Consider the following 12,064-nt stretch of genomic DNA (forward strand, 5'->3'; position numbering starts at 1 on the left):
TTTATCCACAGTTCTCAGGTGTTTGTTGTAAAAACTCTGCTGTGAAGAAAAAGTTTCTGCAGTGATAGCACCTTTTGGGCCACTTCATGGGCCTGGGCAAAGGGAAGAATCTTCGTCCCTTTCAGCGTGGTATTAGACGCAGTGTTCTACTTTGCAACAGAATGCGCTGGACAAAAGAAAAACATTCATAACAGAGTCTAATGAGGATGCCAGATGAAAAATGAGAGGAAAAAAGAGTTATTTTTGGCTACACTTGAGAAAAGAAGGCATTTTGGTTTCAAAATTCAAATACAAGTCTCTAGAAGACACCAAAAGAATTGTGAGAACTTCAACTGCAGTTTTTCTGCCAAATACAGCCAGGTGCTTTTGTAAGCCACTGCCAAATGGTTTTTAAAGTCCCTGAGAGCCATAAATTTTAGAAGAAACTAACTAGGTGGTGGTTTGGTCAGTAACGACATGCTATTTATACATGCTTTTACTTTCATCTTTAGTAAGTCAGGTAATCGCAAAGGAATTTTCTGTATCATCCCTTGAAGATAAACTCAAGATAGGTTGACTACAGAAATAAGCTGGAGGAAATAGCATATATTTTAAAATTTCTCCATCAGAGGAGGTTCTGGGGTCTTCCGAATGGAAAGAACATTAACCCTCCAATTTGCCACCATCTTGTACCTCCAGTACCTCCTAAAATAATACGCAAAGGGAAATGGTTTCAAATGCTCGTCAATGCTGTGGAAGAAATACTCTGATGAACACACCATTAATTCCACAGACTCAGCTCCCAACTTAATTCCAATTCCTGCACGTAGGTGCCTATGGTATCCGCTCAATTGGTGCAACTGTTCCTTTCAATACTGTATTTGTTCAGAGATGACAATTTCTGTTTCTGAGGGGGGAAGACCTATTCAAAAGCGTTATCTTAATTGTTAATGCTAAGGACAAAATAGAGATTTTTTTTTCTCCTTTCAGCTAAACAGAAGAGCAACTGAAGAATGTCTCAAAACAAGAAGTAGAAAGACTCATGTAAAGAACTCTTTCTCAGTATCTATTCACCTAGACAGTCCTTTTTCATTGACAAACAAAAGTCCTTCATTCGTTAAAAGACAGTCTCTTAGCAGCCAAGTCCCTGAAAGTCTGTACTAAGGAGCAGAAAAGACCCTGGGGCCTTGTAGATCACACGCTGAAAACAGTAAATGGAGACCATCTTTAGAACAGCTGTTGTAGCTCAGAGCAGAGACGCTCTAGAATTAGTGATGTCATCACTCAAGCCAGAATGGCTATTGCCCTTTTGCTTTGGGAACTCTGGCTCGGAATGATTTGCTGGAGAAAATAACACATTGACACGTTTGAATCCTGTTATGGCTTCGCAGCAGTGCCCCATGATGGCTGCTTCATGCTCACGCTCTGAAGTGGAAGTTGAAAAAAAAGGAGAGAGAGATTCTGTTTTACCTCAAGCTTTCCTTCTTACTGTCATGAGTCACTTTTCTGACCAAAAATCCGAGGGGACTAAGAAAACATCTCTGGAGCTTAACATGAGGTAGATTTGTTTGGAATGTGGGACCAAAATAAAGATGGCTGATTTGGCTCTCAAGGACCAAATGACTTCCTTGGCACTTACAACAATGTATTTCCTTTTACAGACATTCTAATACTTGGCTTTTGACGTGTGATTAAAATTAAGCTAAAATGATGAACCAATTTATTTAAAAATAAAAAAGATGTGGAAAATACTCTGATCTGAACAAATATTAGAACCAAAAGCAAGCTGTTTGGGTGGTGGAGTGTATATGGAGCTACCATGAATGTCTCCTGCCTTCCTGTCAGGGTGCTCGTGGGGAATGTGGGGAGACAAGGGCAGGACAGTAGTGCTACTCTTTCCCTCCCTTCTATGCCACTCATTCCCCAAAGGTCCTTAGACCCCAACAGAAACCCTGAGGGCAAGGGATGGGAGCAGGCGATTATCAACTTTACATAGTTTCTGCTCTGCTCTCTGGCACAGTAGAATGAAAGCAAATCAATGAAAAAAAGAGCACAATTTCAGGAAGTGACACGTTGCTGATGAAAAACACAGTCTGGTAAAGAAGAGCATGAAATTGGAGAGGCAAAGTTTTAGAGTAGTGAAGAAGACAAAACAAAAACATAGGTGCAGACATGGGAAGCGAAGGCACAAGTCACTTTATGGTGAAAGTAGCCTAAGGTTTTGTAAACAGCACGAAGGTACTGAAGCCAGATGAGCTCTTGCTTGTTAGGACCATTAAGACAGCTTGTAGCTGTGGGAGGTGATTTACTACAAATAGGAGTTTGTATTTTTTTTTCCAAGTATGATGCAAAAAGAGTTTGAGAAGGAAAGAGATGTCCTGATCTGTCTGTCTGTCTGTCTGTCTGTCTGTCTGTCTGTCTGTCTGTCTATCATCTATCTTTCAAAGGTATTTAGTACGGGTCTGCAGGATCTCACTACACAGATGGGACCTGTAGTAATCCTTCCTGTTTTTCAGTCTCCCGGAGCTCTGGGATTACAGGTGAGCGTGACCACGCCCAGTCTCAACCAGTCTCAGAGCTCCAGATGGGGCTGGCATGGCCTGGGCAGGCTGGAGACTGAGCCCCCAGCCCCTGCGTCTGCCTAAGCAGGTGCTTTAAGCTGCTGAGTTATCTGGCCAGCCCCTGATCTGTATTTTAAAGGACAGTTCTTGTGGTACAGAGTGAGGGGCCTCTGAATGCTGGTGGAGTGAAGGTGGAAGGCACGGATGGCAGAATCAAATATGCACAGACCAGCTAGAAAGCTGCAATAGATGAGATGGGAGAGGTAGAGGCTGGAACTAAGGTGGAGGAATGGTATTGGGTAGGCTTGAGATGAAGGACCTGCAGATTAGTTAAGTATGAACTTGGAGATAAGAGAGAGGCAGAGCTGGGTTCTAAGGTTTTTAATAGTAAGCTGAAGACAGATATGTAGACTTAATTTTTGATCTTCCTTCATTATCAAGAAACATTCTAAAATCTGGAAATTATATTCACAGGAGTTTTGTAGACCACATGGATTTTCACTCAGAGGCTGATTAGAGAAGATTAGAGGAAGCCAGTTGACAATCTTTTTGCTTCATTCATTCATTCATCTATTAATTTACTCATTACAGTAGAGCCATTAGCAATGACCAGGCTGGTGGGAAGAAGGTGGCCAATGTCACTAATTTCCGTGTATGTGTATATGCCACTCTTAAGGGGGACGTCGGTGGAATATACTAAAGATGTTATCAGTAAGATGATCCTCTCCACGAGAAGGTTTATTCCAAAAGCCAATGACCCAACTCTGTATTTTCCAGAGGAGAGATAAAGCATGCTGTGGTCCTACACTTTCAGTAGTTAAGAAGTTTGAAAACTCATATGCCACTCTGCCTTAAAACAAACATCAAGAAGCAGCAGGAACTTTCCACAGGAAAGTTAAGTAAAATAAAATAGGAATAAGCATCAACTGTCTATCATTACCCAAATCTTTAATCACCATTTTCAAGGATAGGCTATAGAATTGGCCTTCTGTTTCTGCACTGCTTCCATAATTCACATTAGGAAAACATTATTCATTAAATTTCAAGGTCGTGTGTGTGTGTGTGTGTGTGTGTGTGTGTGTGTGTGACAGAGACAGAGACAGAGAGAGAGACAGAGAGACAGAGAGAGAGACAGAGAGACAGAGAGAGAGAGACAGAGAGACAGAGACAGAGACAGAGACAGAGACAGAGACAGAGACTGTGTGAACTGTGTTTTTTGAGAGGGAGTGGATCTTGGGTCCCACTTCTTTTAATCTTAGATGTCTATGGAAGATTCTTGCTAGAAAGAAATTAACTGCCCACATGATGCTATGTGAGGCCAAGTTTGACTTCTGTATAGAAAGTTCTACAGCCCAAAGAGAAAAGCCATTTCTGCGATCCTGTGATCTGTGAAGACCCTGGCAAAAAATTCTATTCCTGGAAGATGTGCGGGCTGGATGATAAAAAGGTATTTGTGTCTCATACTAGTATCTTGACTATAGCTTTTCTCAAGTGAACAAGACTGACAAAGTTCCTTTCTAGTCTGTATCTATCTGTTGCCCTTCAGATGAGGTTCCTTGCTATGCATGTAACAAGTGTTAGTGACATATGTCCAGGACCCCTCAGTGTGACATTCACCAAGTAAACTGCAACTGTGTGACAATGCACAGCCACGAGGACAACTCTTAGTCACATCCAAGTCTTTCTTCATGTGACAGGAGACAAGTGAGGTCAGGTTTTGAATGATACCAGGGATCTAAGTTCCCTGTTTGTCACTTTGTTTCTAACACAGAATTAAGTTGTAAATTATTTTCACAGGCAAGTGATTCTTCAAAGTGTGACAGGCCATGACTGTATAAAAGATGAGCCTATAATTGCAAAGGTCAAATTGTCTATTCAAATTCTACTAAAATGGAAAATGACATGAAGTTCACCTCACCAATCTAGAAAGTACAGAGGACAGCCTTTGGGTGACTAAGGATCAAATCAATCATTTTTCTACTCTGCCATTTCTGCATAGGGAATGAATTCTGATCCTTCTCTATGTTAGTCACAATGGTCTCATTGGTCATACACTCAAATTCTGGTCCTCAAGATGAGGATGAAATCTTCAATGTGGCTAATGAGGTCACTCTAGTGGGTGCACACCCCGCTTCTCCCTTGCTTGCTCTCTTCCTTCCTGCACACATCCCTATTGTTCACGACCTCCTCATCTACTGACTTGCTGTTTTCAGGTAGGCTTTCTCCCTGTGCTCCTTCCTCCCTAAGCTTGGGTCACATGCTTCCTGCCTGCTTCACAGCCCCCTCCATTATCCTTCATCAGACTCTAAATTACCACTGGCTGCTGTCTTGGCTGCCTCCCAGTGGACTGGGTGCTCTGCAAGGACAAGCTCCTGCTACTCTTGTTTATCACTGTACCATCAGGGACCAGCATACTGGCTGTGACATGAATACCAGTTCAGAGAAAGACTTGATGAACCAATGAACATCTATGCTGGTGCACATTTGTGTGTGTGTGTGTGTGTGTGTGTGTGTGTGTGTGTGTGTGTATACCTAAGGCTGTGAAAAAGCTGATTGGGTAGAAATATCAAGCTCCTGGCTGTTCAGGAAATGCTGGGAGGAAAGAACAGCAAAGTAGCAGATCTAATTTTGAGCTGTTCAGATACTAGATATGGAAATAAGAGAGAAGATATCATGCTTATGGTAATAAGACCACAGGAAAGCATTGTAGGGAAGCACAGTAATGGATGGTGGCTAGGGACACCTAACAGTGTCTGTGTGAACATATGCATTAGAGCAGTTGGTAATTAACCATATTAACGTATGCAGGCTATGTAAGCCAGTGGAAGCTGCGTTAAGGCCTGCCCTTTTCATACACAAATTAATTCCTGCTTGGGAACTTTCCACTTGGACAGTGTAAATTGGCAGTGATTTCCTGTTTCCCAGGCGTTCCCCTGATAGGATCACTTGTTAGACTGTCTACTATGGAGTAACAGAAAAAGGCACTCTGAGGGATCTGAGAAAACTCAAGGTTCCTTCCTTCCCAAAGCAAATAACCCCATTAGCATGGTAAATTCATAAAACAGATCATAAGAATCAAGGAAGTTAACAGGGAAGAACGCTTACTGCAGGCTGTGGGATGCAGGGGAGGCTCTCTGGATTGAGGATAAAGCTGAGCTCCAAAGTCTAGGTAATATCTGGCAAAGGGCAGGAAAAGAAGGGAAGGCTTTAGGTAAGAACTGGCATTTGTATTAGGAAGCAGACACAGGCAAAGTAATTCAGAAGTAGTGAGTAGCCTGGCTTGATTAGAAATGAGAACTATGAAACTGCAAAGCCATTAAATTGAAAATGGCCATTGGTTTTTGACCAGAGCATCTATAGACAGGTAATACTAATATTTCCAATGATGAATTTAAAAATGGTATCTACAAAAGTCAGTACTAGATACTGGGAGGCATAGTAAGACCACAAATACATAAAAGTGCCCCAAAGTCTAGAAATATCATAACTAAAATAATGCATTGAAGTGAAAAATGGTAAAAGTTCTCAATTCTTGATGGGTACTCAAGAATCAGGGGATTCTTTATGTGATAATGGGGCACTGACTACTTTTTTCCTAAACAAACATTCTTAACATATTTTGCTGCTGATTCACAAAGGTTACTGCTATGGCTTGCATCTAGGTGTCCATCCCCAAAGCTTTCTGTGCTCATAGGTGGGGCTTTTAGGGGTTGATGGGATCAAGCATGGATGAGTCCACTGAATGGTTTCTAACTGGGTGTGGTGTTGAGAGGTAAACCCTGGTGGGAAGAGGTGGTCAGTGGGTGTAATCCAGAACAGTACCTCCTCCTCCCCCTCTTCCTCCTCTTCCTCTCTTCCCTTTCTGCTTCCTACCCCCCACACCATGGACTGTTTCTCCTCTTCTGTGCTCATGTGCCACCGTGTCATGGGACCAGCCAAGGATAGACTGAAACTTCTACAAATTAAGTCAAAATAAACCTCTCCTTCTCTGACTATGGGTGTTGGGTATTTTTCTCCAGCAATGAGAAAATAACTAAGACAGTCAGTCACGTATACTGCGCTGTTGAGTACTGCTGTATACTCTCCAGGGAGACCATATCCTTTCTTTCGCATAGTCTCTGGCTCAGAAGCAGGGCTCCTAGGAAAGGCTTTGTAGGTCAGCGCACTAAGCTCAGTCTACAGTTCCTTAAACTCTGCTACCTACCTGGGGGAGCACACCGCATTTGTGGCCCTCAGAGGAAAGAAGCAAGTGGCATCTCTTAAACAAGATGAGCAACACAAACCCAGCTAACTTAGCATGGGAATAGCAAGGATTTTGTCATTTCAACTAGGAATGCCCATCAGTGTTTCTGCTTTTACTGACCTAACAGACATACTATGAAACCCAGTGAATTAACATTTCCAAAGCTGCCAACTTCCTCTCACGGGAAGCCATACCCATGAAGCACCACTGACTTGGGACTCGAGGGGTGTGTTGGACATGACACAGTAAAACACCATTTTCCTTGGTAAGTTCAAATCCATGCAAGGTGATGTGGTGTGGTTCCGCTATAGTCAGTGAAATAATGTGTCATGCTGGTAACACTTCAAAATAAAAGTGGAAGCTTGTCAAACTAAGAGAACCTCCATTTATTTTATTTTATGAGGGGTGAGATCAAAGGACCTAATGCTAAGTGAGAAAACACTGTGGACCTTTCCTGACTTCTGACAGTGACTCAGACCATTTTATTGGCCAGCTAAGGCCAAGCACAAGTGATGAATCAATGCTCACAAAGCAGGAAAAAATGCCAGTGTCCCACTCAAAAGTGCAAAGTGTGATAAACCTGTTTCCGTTAAGAAAACTGCTGGAGTTTTTATTGGGGGACTTCCCAGGCAAACAGAAGCAAAGATACATAAACCAAAAGCGGAAGGTAAGCACATTTCCTCTTCGTGTTTTTATCCTGGTCATTAATGCAAACACAGTGAATAATTTGGGGCTGTTTCATGTCATCCTTCTCTCCAGGCTGATCAGAAGGGATAGCCCACCACATTCTCACTTGCCTGCTCCAGCAGCACCGGTGAAGGGTCAGGTCACACATTCTATGGGAAGAATATAGTCAGCAACCAGAAAATGCACACATTCTCTTCATCCACTCATCCACAGAAAGTATTATCTTTCCCCTCCATATGCCCTTCTTATTTATTTCCATGATTATTTACATTATCAACCCCTGTGACCATTTAATCTTAGGAAGCCCCTCTGTTTATGACTATCCATACGTGCGCTATAGCATGTCTGTTTTGCACCTCATAACATTCTAAGTGCTTCAGCACTCTGGCATGTTTAACCCTAATTCTCTGTGAGGTGCAAAATAATGTTTAAAAAAAGCTAGGGAAAATCCTATCAACTATATGGTTGCTATGATTTCCCCTAGCTCTAACCCTAACTGCAACAATCATGACAAATCCAAATCATGGAACACTGCAGAAAATAAATGTCCTAAGCTCTTCAAAAACCACTGATGTTCTGTTATGTAACAGTAATAATAAACCATCAGAATCAAGGAGGTTAAAACAAATGAGAACTAAATGTATTATGTGCTTGTTAGATGCTCATATCATCAAAAGGGGGAAACACAGCAACTATGAAGGACACTATTTACAAACTTGGAGAAATTCAAATATTAACTATTAGGTAATAATGATGTTGTCAATGTTAAGTATCTTGAGTATGATTACTATATGGGGTCTACATAGCAAAATGTCCTCAGAAGAGCTCTAATGAATAATAATTGGTGGAGTTCAATGTTATACACAGTTACCTTTCAAGGGGTGTACAAATAACATATTCAAGCACACAACTTTGGGGGGAAGGGAGAGAGAGACAGAAGGAGAGAGACAGAGACAGAGAGACAGAGAGACAGACAGAGAAATGGAAAATATTAGTAATGGGTAAGCATGGATGCATTCTGGGTATGGATATTCCTTGTACTGTTTTAGAAATTTTAAGAAAGAACTCTTAAAATTTCATGAAGAATTGAGGAATAAAATTAAATGTTAAAAAAATTAAACTCTAAGTACCAAGAGTCACTAAAGAACTTCTCCACAGACAAGCAATCAGCAACTCTCAAAGCTCAGATAAAACTGGCCAAGTAAATGGGTTGTCAACGTGGTTGTTTTTGCTCCAATCTTGGTTAAAATCTTTTTGTATGCATATTCTTTCAAAGGATGTGGGCAAGTAAGCATCACAGTGATGACCTCCTTCTTATGCTCATGCAGGTAAGAAGCAGAGAAAACAGGGAAGTTCCCACTGATCCTAGTGAAGTTCACTCACTACCACGTGGGAAGAGTCCTCCTTCACCATAACAACTTGATGGCTAACAGCCCAACTGTTATAAAAAAAAAATAAGGTCGTTTCAACATACAGGAGCACAGGAGCTAACCGGACAGCGAGGGTGCTTGTGTTTATATCTGTGAACCTGATGGATGCTCACCATGTGTACTTCTTTGCTGACTAATCCTGTGTGATGGGAGGTTCCGGAGTTGTCCTTTGTGTAGACAGAACTGTTAAAGTAAGTCTGATCATCTAATTCATACAGTCACCTAAGACTCAAAACTCTGGAAGTCCACTCATCATTTCCTTCCTCCCCTTCTTTTCCACCCTTTCCACCCAACAGCCTTGTTTCTTCCACACTGCTGCATTCATCTTGCATTGTCAACTTTTGTTAATGGCACTATTTTTTTCATCTTAGGTTCTAGTGCAGAAACTTAGGGATGATATTTGGCCCCTCTCCTTTATCCCCCATGCATATTAATATTTACAAATACTTTCTCCTAAAGAAAACACTTGAATAACTTCTTACTGCTTGTCCTTTCCTCACGCCATCCGACTATTTGCAAGAGTTCCTGCCACATTCTTATTGCCTTGTTTGCCACATCTCCCAGTCCAACCTCCCTAAGTCTACCATCTTGTTCTGACTTCCTTCTCTAGGATGTCAGCCTGATCATGTCTCTTAACAAAAAGCCTATAACAGCTCTTTGCTTCAAGTAGGATTAAAGGGAAGTCCCTCAGCATAAAATAACATGGCTCTCCCCTAGCTAGTCTGGATCCCATTAGCCTTGCACACCCTGAGCTACAGCTAATCTGTCCCAGTGTGTGTCCTCACGCTACCTCCCTGCTTGCTGTCTGGGATGCTGTTCCCCATGAATCCAGATAGGAAAGAGCAGCTTTCGATGCCAAGGTCATCGTGTCTTTCCCTCATTGAACAGACTACTGTTTTGTGGTCCATGAAAGTACATCCAGGATTGATTGGGGAGGGGAGGCAAAAGTATGAGAAGGGTTCCCCTAAACTCCTAGAACCAGTGGAGAATTCAGAAATGAAATTATCTGAAAGATCACAGCTTAAAAATCCTCCCACCCATAACCTTTTATGAGGATGAGGGTAACATAAGGTTTTCAGTGAACAGCCCCTTTCTGATCACCCATATAAAATCTCATGCCCTTGTATGCTCGGCTTCCAAGCTGCTATAGTTAAGATATTGAAGAGGACCAGAGGCCTGTGTTGATGGCCTGGCTAGCAGCCCATGGTGCTATTAGGAGGTGGTGAAACCTTTAAGAGCAGGACCTAATGGAAGGAAGCCAGGTGAGAAGATGTTAGGATCTCCCTTTGCTTTCTGGCTACCATGAGACAGCAGGCTGTGCCGCCATGGTCTCCTGTTATGATGTACTGTGTTGCTACAAGCCCAAAGCAACAGGGTCCAACGACCAAAGACTGAAACTGTGCTCTAAAATAAACCTTTCTTTCTTACAGTTTGCATATTCATGTATTTTATCATAGCAAAAGCAATTATCACACAAGCTCACACTACTATGTATGTGACCTGGATACCTTTTTACTTTTTTTGTCTTTTGAGACAGGGTCTCACTACGCAGTTCAGGCTGCCCTTGAGCTCACTTTGTAGCCCAGGCTTGTCTCTGACTCTCAACAATCCTCCTGCCTCAGCGTTCCAAGTGCTGGGATCCCAGGAGTGTGCCAACACTCCTGGCTTCCTTTTTACATCTCAAAAGCACCTCAAGCTGTGCATACAATACCTTAAAATTGAATCTCCGAAGCAAACTGAGGAAAATGGGAAAGACAGGGACATTCTGAGTCATTTTTCTAGCACTTGACACTTTAGTTGGCTATTGCCAGTACCATTTCATTTGTTTTCCCACAGAAAAATATAACAGAGTGAGATATTTGGTCCACGTGCTTTGTGTATGTTACTTTTAAAATGTCACCTTTGGGTAACTCAGCCCACCAACAGATTATTAATAAAATTCAACAACTGTCAAAGCACTTCTCCGTAGAGGGAGGTTTGGCGGCAACACCTATGACGAGAGAGAGACAGATGGCCTTACCTCTCAGCTCCTGCGTCCACAGCTGTGAGTGGAGGTAACTGCGAAGGGGGGTTGTGGGGGCTCCCCTGTACATTATGTCCTGGAGAAGGGTGACTGACAAGATGTGGGGGTGGCCCGGCCCCAGCAGCTGTTCCACTTCGGCTCGAGTGACTGCTGGAGAAAATTGGAGCTGAAAGCAAAAGGGAAGACACATGAGACTGTGCCCTAACCCAAGCCATAGTTTCTAAACCTCAAAGGCTGACAGCAAGCATATTTGGGGAGCTTGCTTGTTTTTCCCTCAATGGCTTTTGGGGAACCTTCTGCTCTTCTTACAGACAATACAGCTTGTGTTTTTCTGGCAGAACCTGTCCCTCGGGTCCTGGGCCCTTTCTGTTATCTTAGGTGCTCACGTTCAGCTTGTGCTAAGCTGACATCCAAAGGCCTGGCTCATAGTGCTGCAGGGCCCCACCAGCTCCCTGTCTGGACAGTGTATAATTACTCAATCTTGTGCTGTTCACATCTATGCAAAGGTTTCTATGTTCGCACATTTAGTCACAGAGGACGAGAGTCAGGTAGCAGAGTATTTGATTAGGTGGCAGGCAGGGCACAAGGCAGAGCGTCTTGTACTTCTCATGGGTCTGGACAGGCTCTTTCTGTCACTGCTAAATCAAAGTAATGAGATCAGCGCTTCTCTGATCCGATCACCAGCACAGAACCCTACACCCTTTGAACTTAAGAGTCTAACTAAACTAGCATTTCCCCGATGCTGTGATGATAAGATGAATATACTCAGTCTTCATAAAAAAATAAGTCCTCTCCCAAGACCACAGAATAGGAAAAAGGGACTCACACACAGCCCCAGGACCTTTCCCCCACCTTCGGCTATTATGACACAGATTGTGAGTTAGAGCCCCTTTCACAGGGGGCAGACTTGCCTTTGAGAGTGGTGCGTGACCTCACATTGGAGTGTGTGCCCATTTAGATCAGCTAATTGGTGCAATGTCAGGGAGGAACCAGGAGCTTGTCACTTTCAGAGTCTATCAGAAAGGCTTTCGGTGTCGGGACCTGCTCAGCAGCTATCTCATTACTGCGCAATCATACCAGCACCATTATGCAGACTCTGCTCAACTCCCTTCTCTGCGCAAAGCTATGCACAAAGAAGAGA

General features: G+C 42.8%; 1 protein-coding gene across 9 annotated transcripts in view; it reads right to left on the bottom strand.

The window, feature by feature from the left end:
- Glis3 (GLIS family zinc finger 3) overlaps nt 1-12,064 on the bottom strand; it is a 445,783-nt gene that overhangs the window by 34,784 nt on the left and 398,935 nt on the right. For all 9 annotated transcript variants that reach the window (XM_023721942.1, XM_004637184.2, XM_023721941.1 and 6 more), the window contains one exon: nt 10,921-11,089. In XM_023721942.1, the coding sequence (XP_023577710.1) occupies nt 10,921-11,089 (169 nt within the window). The remainder of the gene's footprint in view (nt 1-10,920; nt 11,090-12,064) is intronic.

The sequence above is a fragment of the Octodon degus genome, unplaced genomic scaffold (genome assembly GCF_000260255.1).
Source record: "Octodon degus isolate 3935 unplaced genomic scaffold, OctDeg1.0 scaffold00087, whole genome shotgun sequence".
Lineage (NCBI taxonomy): Eukaryota > Metazoa > Chordata > Mammalia > Rodentia > Octodontidae > Octodon > Octodon degus.